The sequence below is a fragment of the Syzygium oleosum genome, unplaced genomic scaffold (genome assembly GCF_021117445.2).
Source record: "Syzygium oleosum isolate NSW1041296 unplaced genomic scaffold, Sole_v2.1 Sole_v2.02, whole genome shotgun sequence".
Lineage (NCBI taxonomy): Eukaryota > Viridiplantae > Streptophyta > Magnoliopsida > Myrtales > Myrtaceae > Syzygium > Syzygium oleosum.
In genome coordinates, this window is record NW_026607486.1 from 17,127,693 (window position 1) to 17,145,765 (window position 18,073).

The 18,073-nt window shown below is 42.0% G+C and overlaps 3 protein-coding genes across 7 annotated transcripts; 1 reads left to right on the forward strand and 2 right to left on the reverse strand.

Annotated features, from left to right (window-relative positions):
- Window positions 1-3,982: 3,982 nt before the first annotated feature.
- Window positions 3,983-9,267, forward strand: LOC115671378 (rhamnogalacturonan I rhamnosyltransferase 1). Of its 3 annotated transcripts, none has more exons than XM_030592940.2 (9): window positions 3,983-4,269; window positions 4,386-4,921; window positions 5,818-5,885; window positions 5,982-6,070; window positions 6,157-6,319; window positions 6,993-7,282; window positions 7,802-8,006; window positions 8,302-8,459; window positions 8,581-9,267. In XM_030592940.2, exons 2-9 carry the CDS (start codon window positions 4,645-4,647, stop codon window positions 8,861-8,863), a joined length of 1,533 nt encoding a protein of 510 aa, XP_030448800.1. In that variant the 5' UTR covers window positions 3,983-4,269; window positions 4,386-4,644; the 3' UTR covers window positions 8,864-9,267. The 3 variants fall into 3 exon arrangements, with proteins under 3 accessions (XP_030448800.1, XP_056160617.1, XP_056160620.1); XM_056304642.1 differs by having other exon boundaries at window positions 4,412-4,921; XM_056304645.1 differs by having other exon boundaries at window positions 3,983-4,265.
- A 388-nt stretch (window positions 9,268-9,655) lies between these two features.
- LOC115671398 (ribulose-1,5 bisphosphate carboxylase/oxygenase large subunit N-methyltransferase, chloroplastic-like) lies at window positions 9,656-12,757 on the reverse strand. 2 transcript variants are annotated; one of them, XM_056304655.1, is made up of 6 exons: window positions 12,077-12,757; window positions 11,926-11,954; window positions 11,610-11,818; window positions 11,368-11,493; window positions 10,676-10,948; window positions 9,656-10,158 (listed from the first exon to the last, which is right to left on the reverse strand). In XM_056304655.1, exons 1-6 carry the CDS (start codon window positions 12,577-12,579, stop codon window positions 9,925-9,927), a joined length of 1,374 nt encoding a protein of 457 aa, XP_056160630.1. In that variant the 5' UTR covers window positions 12,580-12,757; the 3' UTR covers window positions 9,656-9,924. The 2 variants fall into 2 exon arrangements, with proteins under 2 accessions (XP_056160630.1, XP_030448820.1); XM_030592960.2 differs by having other exon boundaries at window positions 10,676-11,080; window positions 12,077-12,756.
- A 558-nt stretch (window positions 12,758-13,315) lies between these two features.
- Window positions 13,316-17,909, reverse strand: LOC115671412 (fructose-bisphosphate aldolase-lysine N-methyltransferase, chloroplastic-like). 2 transcript variants are annotated; one of them, XM_056304665.1, is made up of 6 exons: window positions 17,287-17,909; window positions 17,126-17,142; window positions 15,999-16,210; window positions 15,038-15,160; window positions 14,360-14,764; window positions 13,316-14,015 (listed from the first exon to the last, which is right to left on the reverse strand). In XM_056304665.1, the coding sequence occupies exons 1-6, from the start codon at window positions 17,781-17,783 to the stop codon at window positions 13,803-13,805; spliced, it is 1,467 nt and encodes a 488-aa protein (XP_056160640.1). In that variant the 5' UTR covers window positions 17,784-17,909; the 3' UTR covers window positions 13,316-13,802. The 2 variants fall into 2 exon arrangements, with proteins under 2 accessions (XP_056160640.1, XP_030448832.1); XM_030592972.2 differs by having other exon boundaries at window positions 17,114-17,142.
- Between the last annotated feature and the right edge of the window lie 164 nt (window positions 17,910-18,073).

Consider the following 18,073-nt stretch of genomic DNA (forward strand, 5'->3'; position numbering starts at 1 on the left):
GAATGCACCGTTTTTCTCGTGTCATGTGTCAATCGGCATATTAAAAAATATGATATTTTCTTACTAAGTGTGATGAATGAGTGTCCCGAACCCACTTATTAACAAGACTCTTTTGAATATATTAAAATTGGCCCGGACTTTTTCTTACGGAAATTTCTTGTGTGGACCCAATTCACCGTATAGGTCCCGTTTGGTTCAGCTTTCTCGGGCCGAAAGCCTCTTGGGAAAATGTTAAGGCGTTTTGCAAGCATTCGTAATGGGCTTTCGGTCGAAAGTCAGCATTGGAAATGCTGAACCTAATTTTTTTCTTCTCAAACTATCTTCACTTATTTTTTAATATTCCGATTTTGACCTTGTTGTTACTGTTTATCTTCTTCGCGAAAGGGCAGCCAACAACATTGGATTTGGCCGGAGAAGGGCTGGCAGGGGTCGGCGAGGTCGCTTGACTTAGGCGACGGCTGCCTGGAGTCGCGCGACCGCTCAAGCGCCGACGGCCGCCTGGAGTCGCGCAACCCAGGCCAACGGCACCTAGGTCGCGCGACCTCAGGCCTCGTTGCTCGACCTCAAGCAACGGCCGCCGGCTCCAAATCTAGCTCGCCAGCGCTAGATCTAGCTTGCTGGCGACCGTAGCCCTTCGCTGGCTTCGGTAAAGGGTAAATTTTTTTTTTAATAAAAAAAGGGTTCCAAAGCCCTTTACAAAAAAAAAAAATAGCCAAATACTATTTGGGTCAAAGTAGCTTCACAAAGAATTTTTTACCAAATGACATTTGTATTTCCCCAAGGGGCTTTAACCTAAAGATATTTTCATTCCCCCAGGTCTTATTTGCAAAGTTGAACCAAATGGGCTCATAGACCACGTGACGATGGATCTTGTCCTCGAATCAGTTGAAAATTCGCTGGGTTCAAAAAGATCGATTTGTCCAAGTCCCAATCGAGAAATTCAACCTAGTTGACCTAACCGGTTCCAGTCTACGCACTTTCGGTGTGAGGGGCACATGCCTTGAAAGAATATAGAATGAAAGACATCGCACTGCATTCATGGACTAAAGTCCAATGGAAGATCAAAAGATGTCTTGTTTTTTTTTTCCCCTTTATGCTACTACTTTATTGATCCCAACATGCTTGTCCTTTTGAATACCCCACCACTCTCGTGCTATGATGCAATGCTGGGCAAGCACGAGGCCTCATGCTTGCTTCGCTTCAAAGGAAAGCTTTGGAGTTTTCTCAGACTTGCGTTCAGGTCTTGGAAGAGATTTGACGGAGAGACAGGAGGACCATCAAGTTCCCACATACGTTTCTTTTTCTTTCCTTGTAGTGATGCTCAAAATCCTGGGCTTGATCAAAAGCCCTTCTTTGTTAACCAGCCATTCCGCATTATAACCCTAAGGCTGTATTTGATCGCGAGGACGAGGATTAGGATAGAGTAGGATGAGAATAGATAAGAGATATTGAAAAGTATCATAATATCCAGTCGTTCCTAAAGATCAACTGGATATGAAAATCGGATACAGACATATTCTTATCAAATAAGCAACTCAGAAATTGAAAATACCCAAAATAAAGATTGGAGAAAAAATCAATTAAACGCGGGCGATTGCTGGCGGACCTCTATTGTTGTGGTGGACAGACTTGGGGAAATTACCAAGAAATTTCGGAACCTATTGCACTCGTGTCAATCCAGTTATAAATTTTTTAATTTTGCCAATTTAATCATAAATCTCTTGACAATTTGTCAGTGAAGTCCATCCGGTCAATTTTGATTGGAAATCGCTGAAGTTGACACCGACTATCCTGCCTGGCATAGTCGGCGCTGACGTGGATAATTCAATTGACCAAATAAAATATTTAAGACTAAATTGACACCCCCCCCCGTATTATTGGCAACTACCACAACGGTGGTTGCCAGACTGTTGAAACCATGTGGCAAAGGTTGTTTTTGTCGCGGTGACATCCCGACAAATCTGAAGCCACTCACTATCAGAAATCTCGTGTTCAATTCATTCAAAAACTACTACATTTTTCCCCATTAGATACGCGACCCCATGTATAGGGTTTTGGGAGTTTGAGATCGTGGTCGTGGTCGACGTACAAACCTCCGGGAGTGTTTGGACATGTGGACACTCGAGACTTTACATAGGAAAAAAAAACACGTGTTTTGTCCCGTATTTAGTGAACGGATTCCTAAACTCTGTTGCTTTTTATAAGCACATGGTTGAAGTTCTTAAACCTGTCACTAGAAGGATTTTTTTTTTTTGTTTTTTGGTATTGCACTAGAAGGATTTCTATTCTTAGCAATTTTTTTTTTTTTGGTAACTCAGGGAACCCCCGCACGGCCGACAGCCGGGGAGTAAACCCTGGGGGCGACACGTGCTAGCCACCACACACGTGCCACCGGTTAAGTCACCCTGCGGCGCCCGGGATTCGAACACTCAACTTTTTGCGAGAGGAAGAGTGCGCTCTCCAGCAGCGCCACACAGGCGGGTGGTCTTAGCATTTTTGTTAACCATTAAAAGAACAATTCGAACGAGCCACGCTCAAGGGCGTAGAGGACCCAGAGGTGTGAACGGAATATACGTATCTTGCAAAAGACTCTTCTCATGTCATAGACGGGAGGACATTCAACATTGATTGCTTTTATACTTGTTTCGGGGTTTGTTAATACTTAGAATCTCGAGATTTTGTGATTAATTTAGTCCGACCAAGCTGCGAGATGAATGGCATTATATAAACTCAGTCAAAGAAGCAGATGAGACCTGATATCGAGCGGGGAAGTTAATGCAGGGAGAGTTTGGATAATACTATAAATTAATTCAAAGATTAGGGAATTAGAATACATTCTTCCATCACGTGCCAGGGCATTACGGAAATTAAAAAGAAAATTGATTGGGGAATATAATCAAGATTGTAATTTATAGTTTCTTTCCACAAGTCTCGGGGCGTTGGTGTGGAGACTCGATTACCCGTAGAGACCCATTTATTAAAAACCCTGTAAGCTTGTGAAATGGTAAAAATTCAAGGACTTTTGGTTCGTGCAAGTAGCATTAGTTGAAATGATTCGAATAAAAAATCCCAACCAAGTGTGTTTAATTCTACATGTTAAATATTTAATATTATATTATCCTTCGTCTATCGGTACGTAATTTCACCGGCTCCAAATTTTTTTTTTTATGATATATCCAAACCATAGGTTCGATATCATCGAGCATGGTAGCCCGATGGTAAATGGGTCGTGCTATCTTTCACGAGGTCACAGACTCGAATCGTACTATGATTAAAGATCCGGCAAGTTTGTGCCGTGTACATCTGATATTTTAAGTAGAGAGATAATCCGGCTTCTTGCACACCGGTGTGATTGATGTGATGGGCGCGTGCACTTACGGGCGAAATGATTAGTTATGACTCAAATCAACATTCCTATAACATATCGATGTTGCATATAAAATCTGATTTTTCTCCGAAATAATTAAAGAACCTACCATAAATAATCCGATTCATTCCCAATCTTCTTCTTCCATTTCAAACCCCGACTTCCTTATTTCTTCTTTTTAAGATCCACATTTACCTTGGGGGTAAAGTTTCAAGATCTATATTTATTAATTTAGCTGTCAGTGATTTCCCCAAAGAGCTCCAATAACTTCAGCATGAATCCCATTCTTCTTACATTTCAAAAATCCATTCTTAATCATTATCTCCATGCCGAATAAACGGTAATCCAACACTTTATTCAAACTAAAGTTGTAATTTACTCCCCATAATATTCTCACCAGACCCAAAAAAGATTAAACAAAAGGGAACAGAGAATTCCCCTGTTAATGTAAACAATGCACATATGCTCCACCACTCAATTAGATTAAGCATTAGATTAAGCATCCTAATTAAACATGTCTGAAATTTAAAAAAAAAAAGATATATTTTTTTCTTTCTCGATGGATTAGAGGAAAATGGGAAATTATTATTAATATGGGAAAGATCGAGCTGTTGGAGTCGGGTAAATCACGGCATCAAGAACAAGCTCCTCGCCCATCTCTCTCTCTCCTCTCTCTCTCCTTCCTCGAAAGGAAAAGATTGAATCTTCCCATTTCCGACCGGATGAAAAAGCTCTGATCTTTATTACCTCGTTCGGTTGGTTAACGGGCATCCGAGATTGATCGAGCATCGGCATTGTGCGAGGGGGGATTGAGGACCCTTCGGATCGTTCTGGGTTTCGCGATGATGGAGGTCATGAAATGCTCGAGCATGCACTCGGCGGTTGTTCGTGTCCGTCGGTAGGTAGGTGCCCACTCTTGATTTCCCGTTTTTGGCTCGTGATTTGCGTTACTTTTGCCGTCTCTCTCGGTTGATATTTGTTGGAATTACCTTAAAGTCCTCGCCTTTTGTACACCCAGATGAGAGCTTGTTCTGATTCCGATAGGCAAACGTGGGGGGGCGAGGGCTGTCGCGGTGCTGCGTGCTGGCTAGGGCTTCGCGTTTCGAGGTTTCGAAGTTCTTCCGATCGAGCAATGCGCGCGCGCTGCTGAGGCCGTTGGCGACTTGAAATCGCGGGTTCTCTCTGTGTGGTTTGGACTCGGAGCGGAAGGGGGGCGTGGGCGAGAGTTTAGTCTTTTCGTGTTTCGATGAGTTGGCGATGAGGTGTGCAGGAGAGGAATGGAGGTTAGATCGGAGGGCGGCATTCAGGTGAGGTGCGACAAGCTACCGGCCCCGGTGATCCCGAGGACGAGGTTGCAGGTTTGGTTCATATGGGTGTGCTCCAGCATCTTGCTGTGGACCTGTTTGGTCCAGCTGGTCACGGTTGGGGAGCTGTGGCGGCCACATTTCTTCGAGAGGATATCGAATCGGCTGTCGCATTCTAATCCTCTGCCGCTTGTCATTGAAGAGACGGTTCGGCTGCGGCCGCCGCCGCCGCCTTCTTTGCTTGCCGCAAGTGAGTTCTTTTCTAGATGCCATGACTGTTGGATTGTGTGGAATGTAGCTCGAGTGTTTAGGGGTTCTCGCGTGCTCCAGTCCCTTTTTTTTTCTCGTTAGGAGTTATGATTCATTCATCTGGCTGTGTCTGGGGCGATGGATGATAGAGCAAGTTTTCTAGTTTTGGGTGCCCTGGTTATATTGAATTATTTCGTATTCCTACTCATGACTTTAAAATCTCTTCATATGTCTAGATTAGTTCTGTCATGGAACTACTAGAGCATATGCTTCAGCTGGAGGGAAAAGTATTGGGTGCTAAAGAGAGCACTAGAACACAGCATTACAAAGTCCATTAATGCAAATAATCAAGCGATTAGTGTAATGAACTCTTTTATTGGAAGGATACAATGTTGCTCGATATGGGGACGGGTGGATCACATAGGGCAGTGATAGTGCTCCCGGAGTGACAAAAAATTTCTCTTGATGAAGGGACTTATGAGAGAGCTTTTAAGGTGACTTTTCCTTTTCTCGGTATCTACTTTCTACAGTTTTTGGTAGAACTGGTGAACTGAAGCCAGCTTTCTGGCTTCTTAAAAGTCAACTTGGCTGCTTAGTATCACTATCTGTTTTGTGAGTTCTTTTTAATTACAGAAAATCAGTAGTATAAATAATTTGTGCTTTAACTATTTTGGTTCTGGATAAAAAAATTCTGAGCATTTGTAGTTCTTTTCTTGAAAAATAAGCAATGCTAGTAGATGCCTTGAACATAGGTATCCACTCTAGTTTGTGATTACGTCAATGCTATCATTTTCTCAACTTCAGTGGCCACAGGTCTTTTAATTTAACTGCTTCCTCCCATTTTTTTCTGTTTCTTCTTCTATCGTATGCAAGTATGTTGACACTTTCAACTTTTAGGGAACTATACAAGTAATGGTTTTCTAAAAGTGTCTTGCAATGGGGGTCTAAATCAAATGCGAGCTGCGGTAAGCACTTTTTTTTTTTGGTCTGATGCGGTAAGCACTTTACTGACCTGTTTTTCTTCAGTAACATGAGGTCACTGATTTGAAATGCAATTTCAGATCTGTGACATGGTGACTATTGCTCGCCTTTTGAATCTCACTTTGGTAGTTCCGGAGCTCGATAAAACATCTTTTTGGGCTGACCCTAGGTATATTCAGTCTTTGGAATAGCTTTTGTTCAGTGTGCTTTTCTGTGGCTGGTTTTAAGTTGTTTAATTTCGTGATATTGCTGCAGTAATTTTGAGGATATCTTTGACGTGAGACATTTCATTGATTCCCTAAGAGATGAAGTTCGGATTGTAAGAAGGCTGCCAAAGCGATATCAGCAGAAGTATGGTTACCAACCCTTGCGGATGCCCCCTGTTAGCTGGTCAAACGAAAAGTATTATTTGGAACAGGTTGGACAACGTTTATCTGTTTGTTACAGAAAAATGATTGAAGTATGGTTTTAATAGAGGTCGGGTGGGTCTAGTTGGCTAATGAAAGTGGACCTGCATTCAGTAATCTGATGATTGGTAATTGGTATATGCTGTAATAGTTGGAACTTGGATCCAATTTCAGTCGAATCCAACCACGTTTTTCTGTTCATATCTCAATTCTGTCTCCTTTACCTGTGCTTGTGCATATGCATTGTCTTTTGACCCATTATAAAAGGCCTCAGGCAGGGCAAGGTGCTATCTAAGCGTGTGAATCAGTTGGCCATTTGTGGCAGCAGTCTTCACCTGGGCAGGGCATGGCCTTCAATTAATTGTGCATATGCATCTCTGTTTCCTGGTGGCCTGCATCTTTTTTTCTTATTCTTTAAATTTGGCTGCGTTAGATTGTAGTGTTATGATAGCATGCTTATATTGGACCTTTTTCCACTTAGCTTTATGCTGATGGAGATTCACCTGGACATGTAGGGCCTTTTTGTCTGGTTGTGATTTAGCCATTGATCACAATTTAAATCTGAGATATTTGCCTTGCATGGCAGGATGGCATACAGAGATTTGGCAGTTGTAGTGCTCTAATGTAGTTTTATTTCGCTTACATATATCTTCCCTGTGTGATATCTTTGCCTATGCCATGCAGATTTTGCCACTATTTAGCAAGCATAAGGTGGTACATTTCAATAGAACGGATGCTCGTTTGGCAAACAATGGAATTTCACTAGATCTTCAGAGGCTCAGATGTCGAGTCAACTTTCAGGCTCTAAAGTTTACTCCTCAGATCGAGGCTCTGGGGAGCAAATTAGTCCGTCTCCTTCGAGAAAAGGGGCCTTTCATGGCTTTGCATCTAAGATACGAGATGGATATGTTGGCTTTCTCCGGATGCACCCATGGCTGTACAGCAGAAGAAGCTGAAGAGCTCAAGCGAATGAGGTTTGTCTTGGCATGTGCATGATTTATTGCTTGCCATTGGACAATTTTCATTTAACTCATTCAGCTGATGTTGTGCTACTTATGCCTTTAAGGAAAAAATCATGAGTTTTTTGAAACCTCAAGGTCCAAAATATAGGTTCTTGAACGAAGGTGTAAAATATAGATTAACTAGAGATGGATATTGTACTTAAGGGACACTCGATGTTGGTTTTTGTATATTTCTCTATACTTACTTATCTAATATGTTGCTCTAGGAAGGGATATGTTTTTAAATCTTTAACTTCATATGACTTTACCCTGAGATGGAACTCTAAAATATTTCGTGGCCTATGCTACAATGTAGTCGTATCCTGCTTTAGCTCTGAAGTTCTAGATGTGGCACTTGGGCAAAAGTGAGCTTGATGGAATATGAGGAATGAGGCATTTGATGTCTTTCATCCTTTTATTTCATCAACTTATCTGTTTTTCTCGTTACCCATATATAAATGTGTGGTGACATGAATTGTGCTTTTCATGCAGGTATGCATTTCCCTGGTGGAGGGAGAAAGAGATTGTATCTGAGGAAAGGAGATCACAAGGTCTGTGTCCTCTGACTCCGGAAGAGACATCACTAGTTTTACAGGCACTAGGTTTTGACAAAGACACGCAGATTTACATCGCATCTGGAGAGATCTATGGCAGCGAATGGAGATTAGCCGCATTAAGGGCTGCATTTCCACGGATTGTGAGTTAACATATTAATGTGCTGTTATATTTCTAATTCAGTGACCAACGTCTTCTGATGCTAGCAGTGTTGAACTCTCTAAAGGTGAAAATTGTAAGGAGAATGTTAAATAGTTCCATCTTCACCTTTGAGGGCAGACAGTGTATAAAAGGATGCTTAGGCAGCTGCTAATTCTTGGAGCATGTATTAGAACATCCATTGATGCCAATTGCAATTGGAACTGGGAGGAGTTCATCTCCATGTAATCCGATACTTAGTTCTTCAATCTTTTTCACAGATTTCACTTTTATGTCAGGTTAAAAAGGAGATGCTGCTGGATGCAAAGGAGTTGCAGCAGTTCCACAATCACTCGTCACAAATGGCGGCTTTAGATTTTATGGTATCAATAGCCAGCAATACTTTCATCCCCACATATGATGGAAATATGGCAAAACTTGTGGAAGGTCACCGCAGGTAAGCTGTTGACTTGATTGATGTTCTTCCATTATTTCCCTTGGAAGAATAAGACAAATAAACTAGGCCTATCCCATTTTCCTTTGAAAAGCTGTGTGTAAACTGTGACATTTCTCTGCAGATATCTTGGATTTAAGAGAACCGTTCTCTTAGATCGTAAAAGGCTTGTGGTGTTACTGGATTTGCAACAGAATGGGACACTTTCACGGAATGATTTTGAAGTTGCTGTACGTCTGGCACATGAGAAGAAGATGGGACAGCCAAGTCATCGTAGAGTTATTGTCGATAAGCCCAAGGAGGAGGATTACTTCTATGCAAATCCTCTGGAGTGCGTTTGTGAGCAACCTGACTGTGATGATTTACTAGGTCCAGGCAGGAGGAACTCCAGTGACGTCCCTAGTTGATTGCCGGTGATGATCAACTATTGTCACGTGAACATGTTCCACATAATATGTTCATGGGCTTGGGATTCAAGTTGATCTCTACAAAAGTTGTTGCGCACGGTACAGCTGCATTATTTTTCCTTACAAGGATATACGAAGACACTCTTGAATTTGATGCTCGAGCTACTCCGCTTTCATCATCATGAATGGATTTCTGTTTGACCATGATAAGCAAATGCCCGAGAGCCCGACAAGAAGCAGGAAGCAAGGAATTCTGGTCTTCCTTTTAGGGCAGCTACAAAGATAAATTTATCATTTTTTCTTGTCCATAGTTAACGATTGTAATCTGTTGAGAAGTCGCTGAAAATGAGAGTGTACATTTTGCTCTTTTTGTGCTAACGCAGAATGAAAGCTTATTTGGTTCCTGTCTATAATTTTGGTTGGGTGAGGATCTGTTGAGATGATGACTTGAGAGACATCTGTAAGTTCATTTTAGTTTTATTTCTTAACATCATAGTGAGGTGTTGCGTAAGATGGTAAACAAAGTAAACTGCAGCCAAACCTAAATTTATATGGTAAGCAGCATTTCTTTGAGCTTCAATTTTCGACTGTTATATGAAAGTAAGAGAGCACACCATGCAATTACAAATTTGTAGGAACACAGTGTTATGCAACCTAAACTGATTTTATGTTGTCTTCAAAGAAACTTGGTTAATTGAGTACCGAACCAGTGATCGTTTCTTTGCAAAGCAGTGCCATGAACTTTGATACAGAGAACTGGGGAAGTTTGGTTCTTGGCCTACTCAATGAAAATTGGCAGAACTAATACAAATCCCTGTAATTTCTTTTGTTTCCTCAGAACTTCATACAAATTGCAACTCGCTCGCCAGAGTGAGGTACACAAATTGTTGATCCATCTAAGCCGAGTCTGTAATGTTTAAACCTTGATACAACAGATGAATACACATTAATTTGCTTACCGTCCCTTGCATTCTCCAGAAGTAATAAAATGTTTCTACAGTTTGCTCTTGACCATTAAACACAACCGCAAGAGACCGGCGTGATTAAACTGCGTACTGGCTCTATAAGGAGGGCGTCGAATCCATCTTAGGCTGGCAATAAGTTTCACCTTCCTCACCAACCAGACCGAGCTCCTTCGATCTCCTCTCATGGTAGTACTCGAGCTTATCCAATCGAGCTTCCTTCTCCTTGAAAATACCCTCAATTTGCTGCAACACCCGCTTCTCACCCACTCTAACTCTCACGGCTATCTCAAGTTTGGAACCAAGATTTCCTTCTTGAATTAACTTCTCGTCCTGCGAGTCATTGCATTTGAATGTGGGAAAGCATAGAGCAATTAGGTGGGATTTGCTCCTACAGCTTTCAGAGAAACCGAAATACCCAGATCTAAGAGTCACCAAAATTAATGCAGTCGAGGCAAAAAGATGCATAGATCTGTACAAATATGATCAGTGACAGATTTTAGAGCATCATTTTCTAGGACTTCCCCATTTTTAGTTTCACTAAGCGCAGATTAGGAAACGTGAACGCTCTTCAAATACTAGAACACTGTTAAATGACTTGGCTAATTCCAACTATCTAAACATTTTGCCACATTTGGCAGTAAGACTAATAAACATGAGATTATCAAACCTTTAGCTACCAAAAAAGTTTACTACCAAAATTGATTTCAGGATAGAGATGACACGGTAAAGAACTCTTAACTAGGCCATTCTTACCCTGTTTGGTTCAGTGAAGTCCAACTGAACCAACTCCCTAGGAGAAACCATCCTAACAAAATTACCCGAGTGGAAATCAGAATGTTACAGGTACCTGTTCAACTGCGGTGTGGTAGCCTGAAAGAGCTGATTCACAAGCATCTATGACCATCTTGCATACCAGCTCCTCGTTCATGCGACTTATCGGTAATTCGAGAGTTTTCCAGATAGATTTCCTGTAGACAGGCTCCAGGAGGAATGCATCTGTTTCTTGAAGTGCCACAAGCCGCAGATATGGAAGAGTTGCTGGCGGAAGAGGATGGTCCATAAAAATATCGAAGTATGCAGTCTCACCCAAATCATTGGCTGCTGCAATATCGAGCTTCTCCTGATGGAAGGGGTCCGACTTGGATATGTTGAATGTAAGCGTGTAAGAGTCGCGATTTGTATTTGGTTCCACAAACCCATAATAAAGAGCCAAGTCAGCATTGCTCTTCTTTAATCCATACTGGATGAAAACCTGTCCCAGGATTCTGCTAGTCACTATGAACGGTCACAAATCACTGCCCTACCGGATGAGGCTTGTGTAATGGCATTTCAGGTAATTAAATGAAACTTTCTCGATCTCTGAGGATTTATTGTCCGGTAATCAACGTGTTAATTACTACAATTCAATTAGGATAAGATTCATTTCTCTGTGACTGACAGGGGAAGAGACATGCACTGTGTTGAGAACGATATCATATTCATAATATGTCAAATGGATCATCAATTACTAAAGAAGTTCAACAGGCTTTAGAGATTTACCTGCTCACCCTCTTTGACAGGCATTGTTGACTTCAAACAGAAAAGGAGGTCCCAAGAAAAAAGACCTGCTGGCCCATTAATCTCCTCCGCATTATCTTCTCTTGTTATGCTAGCGCTGTGGTTAATCTGATGCACGTAAATATTATTGAATTCTTAAATTTTCTGACAGACTGATTGAGGCCCGAAAGAAATGCAGACAAGTTCATTATCGATTTCTGATAGGAAAGAATCGATTGACTTACAAAATCCACGAGTGGAAGCATAACAAGTTGGCCCCTAAGATGCGAAAATGCCCGCGATCTCAGCATGCTAAATGCCCAAAGAAACCCATCCAGAGTTATAGAAGATGGAAACAGCTGCTTGTGGCGCGAAATGATTTCTTCTTCTACTTTTCGGTATTGACTCTCTACATGCTCTTTCATCTCCCTGGTCATCCGGCAAAGTAAGGTTCCTGGATAATTCCGCAAAAAAAGTTCATTCAAAGATATCCAGAGACAAGGCAATTAAACAAGGCACATAGAACATAAGCACCGTCTGCGATATAGAAACCACAGAGACCTTTAATCTCAGCAAGCTCTTCTTCTGACCTGCACTGGAACCAGAAAACAGAAGCACACAACGAATCACCCCACAATCTCAGACCATTCAATAGAACTAAGAAAAAGTCATAATTTTCCAATAGCATTCACAAAGCAAACACAAAACCCACCAATACAACGTCGAGTCCGTTCGCTCCGGCAATATATCAATATAGAACCGCCATGGCGAGCTGCCCCTCATCTTCTCCCTTATCAAGAAGAGAGAGACAGCCACCCAGGGCTTCAAATCGGTGCAGAGATAGCCAATCTCTGAAGCAGCAACAGTGTCCGGGTTGATCCACAACCTTCTGGGGACCTTCAGGACAACTTCATCTTGAGCAATGTCTCGCCGAGCGACGAGGCCGAGGCCTTCTGGAACATAAGCGGGGCGAAGCGGACAGGTCGAGGAGACCACGCCCTCTTCAGCGAGCCACTTCCAGAAGGTGCGGACGGAAGGTGGCAATGGCGGGTCGGATTCGAGGGGGTCAACATGGAGTGAGGAAGACGTAGTTGTGGAAAAGAGAGGTCTTTTGAGGGTGGTCTTGAGGGGAGACAAGTGTTTGAAGGATCTGAGAGGGAATTGAGGAGGGAATGAAGAAGAGGGTGGAAAGACGGCAGAGAAGAGAGTTGACATTCTGTGCTGTGGATTGTGTGTCTGTTTTCTTGGATATTGTGTTGTGAGCTCCGCAGTGGATGAGGGGTTCGTTTTCAGTTATCTTTCCAAATGAAGTAAGGCGCAAAAAGTGGCGGAGAGAGAGAGAGAGAGATAGAGAGAAGAGATAGAAGCACTAGACCAATGAACAGGACATCAACAGGGAGATGGGCATTCATGAATAAGCTATATCAAGACGACTTTCAGGATAAACACTCTGTGATTCAAGATATTTAAGTGATTAATTACCTAATAATCATTCGTCCACGAGTCACTTGAAGTGAAAGGGTTTTCTGAGTTGTTTTCATCAGCTTTGATCAAATTCAAGGAAGCTTGTTGAAGCTTGAGCAGCGATATGTTTTGGTGAAAAAGCCTTTCAAGCTTCAACTCCATTAGTTTATTAAATGCCCAAAGAATCTCAGACCAAAGAGGCGGTTGATGCTCCTCACCAAAATGAAGGTGTATAGTGGATCAATGTCCTTTCCCCACAGGGCGACTCCAAACTGGCCCTTTACATGTCTTAGAAGTAAGGCAGCAGGTTTTTTTACGCACCTACGCTTTACAAAATCAGTCCACGAAGCGTTCTAATTGGCAGAGGAAGAGGATGATTTTGAAATCATGTATTTACACCGAGCATGCAAAACATCAGTTCTTTTGAATTAACATCAGAAAGAAAGGAGACCCTTTTATATTATATCTGCATGTTGGCTTAAACAAATAAAACGAATATATCAAGCTGATCTTATCAAACCCAGAGTTCAGTAAAATACAGGAGGGTAATAAAGCACCAGGGCTGCGCCTTGGAACAGCTATATCAGATGGTCAGTGTAGCAATATGAATACAGCAACAAACATTAAACATGGCTACAAAATGTCTATAATCATCTGCGTGTTAAGCAAGAATACATAAGAGGCTCATTCATGTCGACCTTGCACAATTAACAGAGCCCAGGCAGCTGAAAGTTGGTCACGGTAGACAAGACGGCAGAAGGATCACAGAGCAAAAGCCATGCAGAGAAAAGTCTTCTTAACATAATCGTTGCAAGGAAATGAAGCAAGATATATGACGTTTCTGGTCGTGCCTCGTCATCTTCTGAATTTGGTTTGGAGAGTAGGGAAGAGCCAAATGCAGCGAACAACGTTGTTCTCTTGCTTTCTGTCTTATTAGACCAGGATCCCACAGGAGTGCACATAACGTTTAACTCTTACTTCTCCCAAAAGATAATATCGCCTTGCTCTCCAACGAGACCAAGATCTCTAAGCCTCCTTTCTTGGTAGTATTCCAACTCATCTAATTCCATTTCTCTATCCTTGAATGCATTGTCAATTTGCTGCAGCACCCTCTTCTCCCCAGCTCTTACACCGACTGCAATCTCTAGCCTACAGGCAAGATCCCCTTTTTCTGCAAGCTTCTCATCCTGCAAGATGACACCTTACTATTGAACCCTTTTCACGAGTATTTGCAAAATTAAAATGTTTAGAGTGCTGAAACTTTCAATGCTAGGGAAAACCCAGGGCTAAATGAAGGCAAGAAAAGATGAGGATGGAGGCCACCTATCAGATAATTCCATCCATTCATTCTGTTTAAAACTTATATAACATCCATTTGCTACATAATCTCAATTAAGAACCTAGGCATAGAATCTGACTTCTGTTTCTATATGATGAAACGACAGATGCCAAACAGTATTATGATTCTTGCTCTGGTTCACCAGATGAGTAGCTGAATTTAACCAATGTACAAGATATCACGGATTTTTACCTCTTCAATTGTGGTATGATAACCAGAAAGTGCAGATCTGCAAGCATCTCGAACAACACGACATATTAGCTCCTCATTGGCCCGACTTACAGGCAATTGCAGGTGGTCCCATATTGTGTTCCGGAAAATGGATTCCAAGAGGAAAGCATCTGTTCCTCCTAGAGCTACTAGCCGCAAATACGGAAGCATTGTTGGTGGAAGAGGTTGACCCAAAACTATATCAAAATATGCAGCCTCGCCCAGACCATTTGACTCGGCTATATCCAGCTTGTCTCCAAAAAATTGATCTGACTCGGATATTTCCAGTGTTAATGCATATGAGTTACGCTCTGAGTTTGATTCTACGAACCCATAATCCAGAGCCAATTCGGCATTGCTCTTATTCAAATCATACTGAATCAGAACCTGTTCATAAGTTTCTTAGCATCAGAAAAGAGTTGATAAGCTTTTGAACAATTCATGGCTCGCGTCATGACTGATTTAATGCCAATACAATTATATCTGGATTCACAAGAATTTACTTAGCGATGGTTAGGTGCTACAACAAAAAATGCTAATCCTCTTCGTACAAAAAGGGAAATATAGATAAAAAAATTCACCATTCCAAAGTATTTGTTTTTAAAAATTAAATATCTTTTAAGTCCAAGAATACCCGTAAGACCAAGATCTAAAATTTACCTGTTCACCAGCTTTGACAGAGACAGGGCTCCTCAAAGAAAATAACAGCTCTCTTGAAAAAAGACCAGCACCTTTGATTTCATATGCATAATCTTCTGTGGTAATACTGGGACTGTGATTAATCTGAGAGGGTGTCAGGTTAATGGAAGTTCAAATCACCAACAAGAGGCAAATTCTCAACTAAGAGGAGAAATAGGATGAAGCGAACTGACATGTTTATTGGAGGCCAAAATTAGCTGTTTGTAGAAGAACACATCCTTACATGGGTAATAAAAAATCTAATAGTATATAATAATCAAAACTGAACATCCAAGAAGCTTGCTAGAGGATTAGTTAACCCCATGTCCTTATAGTGGTTTCGACCATAGTTTCTTCAACCGTGGCCAATGATTTACCACATCATTAGTGAAGCCACCATTTGCATAGGAAATCAATCAAATCATGTGTGACCAATCCCATTTAGCAGGCTCCTACTATAGACATGGATAGCAAGTACCACTTAGTTTTTCTGTCTCACAAGTTCTTAGAATGACTGCGGAAAATTTAGGTTCGATAACCTGCTAGATGTACTTGTTTAATGCTAACTGGAATAGTTAGCAACATTAAGTGTACTCCAGAAAGAAACACAGCGTGGTTGGATTTGCAAGGTGTATTACTGTCATCCTGCATGAACACAGGCCAACCAAACAAAAGACATATCAAAGTATTTCTTTGTTATGTTATTTTCCTCACAACAATTTCATGCTTTATTTTTCCTAATAAATGCACATGAGCCTCGGTCAATAAGACTCCAGGCAATTTCCTTCTTTTTCACACTAAACAAAAAATAAAAAGTTAATACGACACAAGTTCCATGTCATGCTCGGTGACTTGAGTGACTTTCTCCAGCCACCTGAATTAATATAAGGAACAACCCCAGCTGATAGAAGTTAATTAATGTCAAGAAGGTAACAATACTTACCAAGTCCGCAAGGGGGATCAACACAAGGTTTTGGCCACGAAGTCTTGAAAATGCCCTTGATCTAAGAATCCCAAATGCCCAGAGGAAGTCATCCGATGTTATATGAGAAGGGAAGAGCTGCCTGTTAGGTAATATAATCTCTTGTTCCAATTTCCGGAATTCACTCCCCACATACTCTTTCACACCTAATGTTGTTCTCAATAGCTGGGATCCTACAAAGATAAGATCCACTTCACATAAAATTGGCTTAGGATCATTCCTAGTAATTACAAAGCATGAAAAACATATCATCCTTCGGTCATAACTCAGAAATGTCCACAAACTATCGAAGCTGGGACAACATAAAAAATCTAAATGTCATAATGTATACATGCAGGGAGAAAAATTGGAACTCCATCCACAATGATATCAGCACTGATAAACACGTTCATGAGAAGTTATAATGACTCTATCAAGGGGTCTAAGTCATCCCCAAACATGAATTAGTATAATCTTATCCAGTGGCTGGGGCAGCTCATCGCCCAGCTTTTGGTTGCCAAACTGTCATAAACTTCTAATAGCAGAGTGTTTTTAAAGTCAAGCTAGGTTCGTTAGACAAGTAAGGACACTGACACCAAAATGAAACACCGACGACATTTTTGTTTGGTAGGGAATGTTTGCAGTGACACAGGCTTTTGGTTGTGGCTTTTGGTCTTTCGCTGTGTAGAATTTCATTTCATCAATGCACCAGGCCACGTTGGAGTATGAGAGGATCATTGTTCGAAGCTGTCAAATAGGAAGAGTCAGGTCCTTTACAAGTATTGGTCTTCAAGTGCGCAACATATAGCAAACCAAGGATGTTTGGCCGGACAAATTTATCACCTTGACCATCTCTAGTAACTCCCTGCTGCAGCTTACATGACTTGCATTCTCAACTTATAGCAAACCAAGGGAAAAACACACATGCACTCACTGTTCAAAGTATAAGGCGACTACTCAAGAACTCATGTCAGGATCACAATCAAGTCATTACCCAGCATAACTTGTGCCTCTAACTTAACACAACCAAATTCCAAAGAAACGTCTCATAAAGAAGCGGTGGCGAAAAGGCAAAAAGAAAAGAATACTGCACAAACCTTGCAGCTCAGCTAGCTCCTCTTCTGACCTGCGCTGGAACCAGCAAAACTAAAACCAATCACCCTCCAAAATCTCAAACTCATAACACACTCCGTGTCACTATTAACATGATATACAGAGAACAAAGAACTTATATACAAAACAAACACGGCGAAAAAGAAGCCAAACCCACCAAAATACAGTAGAATCGGTGGACTCTGGGAGGACATCAAGGTAGACCCGCCACGGCGAGTCGTCCCTCAGCTTCTCTCTGACCAAGAACAGAGCCACGGATACCCACGGCTTCAACCCCCCACACACCCTCCCGATCTCCGAGCCAGCCACCGCCTCTGGGTTTATCCACAGCTTCTTGGGCACCTCCAGGACGATCTCGTTCCGGGCAATGTCTCTCTGGGCGACGAGCCCCAGGCCCTCCGGGACGGCCGCGGGCTTCGCCGGGGTCTTAGCGGAGACGACGCCCTCGCGGCGGAGCCACTCCCAGAAGGCCTCCACGGCGGGGGCCAGTGGCGGTGGCGGTGGCGGCTGCCGGGAGCGGAGGAGGGAGGCCGAGACGAAGGGCTGTTTGCATGGAAGTGAGGTAAGATGGCGGAAGCTGTTCGGGCGAGGGGAGAGGAAAGTGGAGAGAGAAGGCGGGGATGAGGAGAGAGAGAAGAGCTTGCCTCTGTCCATCTCTCTCTCTCTCTCTGCGCGAGTGTCTTCTCAGCTCGATGATGGAGCTGCGGGAGTTGAAGAAGAAGAAGAAGACGTTGGCGAAGCAAAGAAGATAAGGGGGGCCTCCTCTGTTTTCTTTGTTCTCTTTGGATAGAGAATTTTGATATTTTCTTATTTTAGTCCTTCAAAGTTCCACTTTTATGGGAACTTTTGCCATTGAATTTTCCTGCTCGACTCGTCATAAAAACAATAATATGATATATGTTATATATAGATTTTAGGTATTTCGTACTCTGTATATAAGTTAA

What these genes read in the sequence shown, in the direction of transcription:
- LOC115671378 (XM_030592940.2), top strand. Translation starts at nt 4,645, where the DNA reads ATGGAGGTTAGATCGGAGGGCGGCATTCAGGTGAGGTGCGACAAGCTA. An exon ending in GCCTTCTTTGCTTGCCGCAA is followed by an intron (nt 4,922 to 5,817) that starts GTGAGTTCTTTT and finishes TTCAACTTTTAG; the next exon opens with GGAACTATACAAGTAATGGT. An exon ending in GAAGAGCTCAAGCGAATGAG is followed by an intron (nt 7,283 to 7,801) that starts GTTTGTCTTGGC and finishes CTTTTCATGCAG; the next exon opens with GTATGCATTTCCCTGGTGGA.
- LOC115671398 (XM_030592960.2), bottom strand. Translation starts at nt 12,579, where the DNA reads ATGTCAACTCTCTTCTCTGCCGTCTTTCCACCCTCTTCTTCATTCCCT. An exon ending in ACGGACTCGACGTTGTATTG is followed by an intron (nt 11,955 to 12,076) that starts GTGGGTTTTGTG and finishes GTTCCAGTGCAG; the next exon opens with GTCAGAAGAAGAGCTTGCTG. An exon ending in ACCACACCGCAGTTGAACAG is followed by an intron (nt 10,159 to 10,675) that starts GTACCTGTAACA and finishes AATGACTCGCAG; the next exon opens with GACGAGAAGTTAATTCAAGA.
- LOC115671412 (XM_030592972.2), bottom strand. Translation starts at nt 17,783, where the DNA reads ATGGACAGAGGCAAGCTCTTCTCTCTCTCCTCATCCCCGCCTTCTCTC. An exon ending in ACCGATTCTACTGTATTTTG is followed by an intron (nt 17,143 to 17,286) that starts GTGGGTTTGGCT and finishes GTTCCAGCGCAG; the next exon opens with GTCAGAAGAGGAGCTAGCTG. An exon ending in ATCATACCACAATTGAAGAG is followed by an intron (nt 14,016 to 14,359) that starts GTAAAAATCCGT and finishes GTCATCTTGCAG; the next exon opens with GATGAGAAGCTTGCAGAAAA.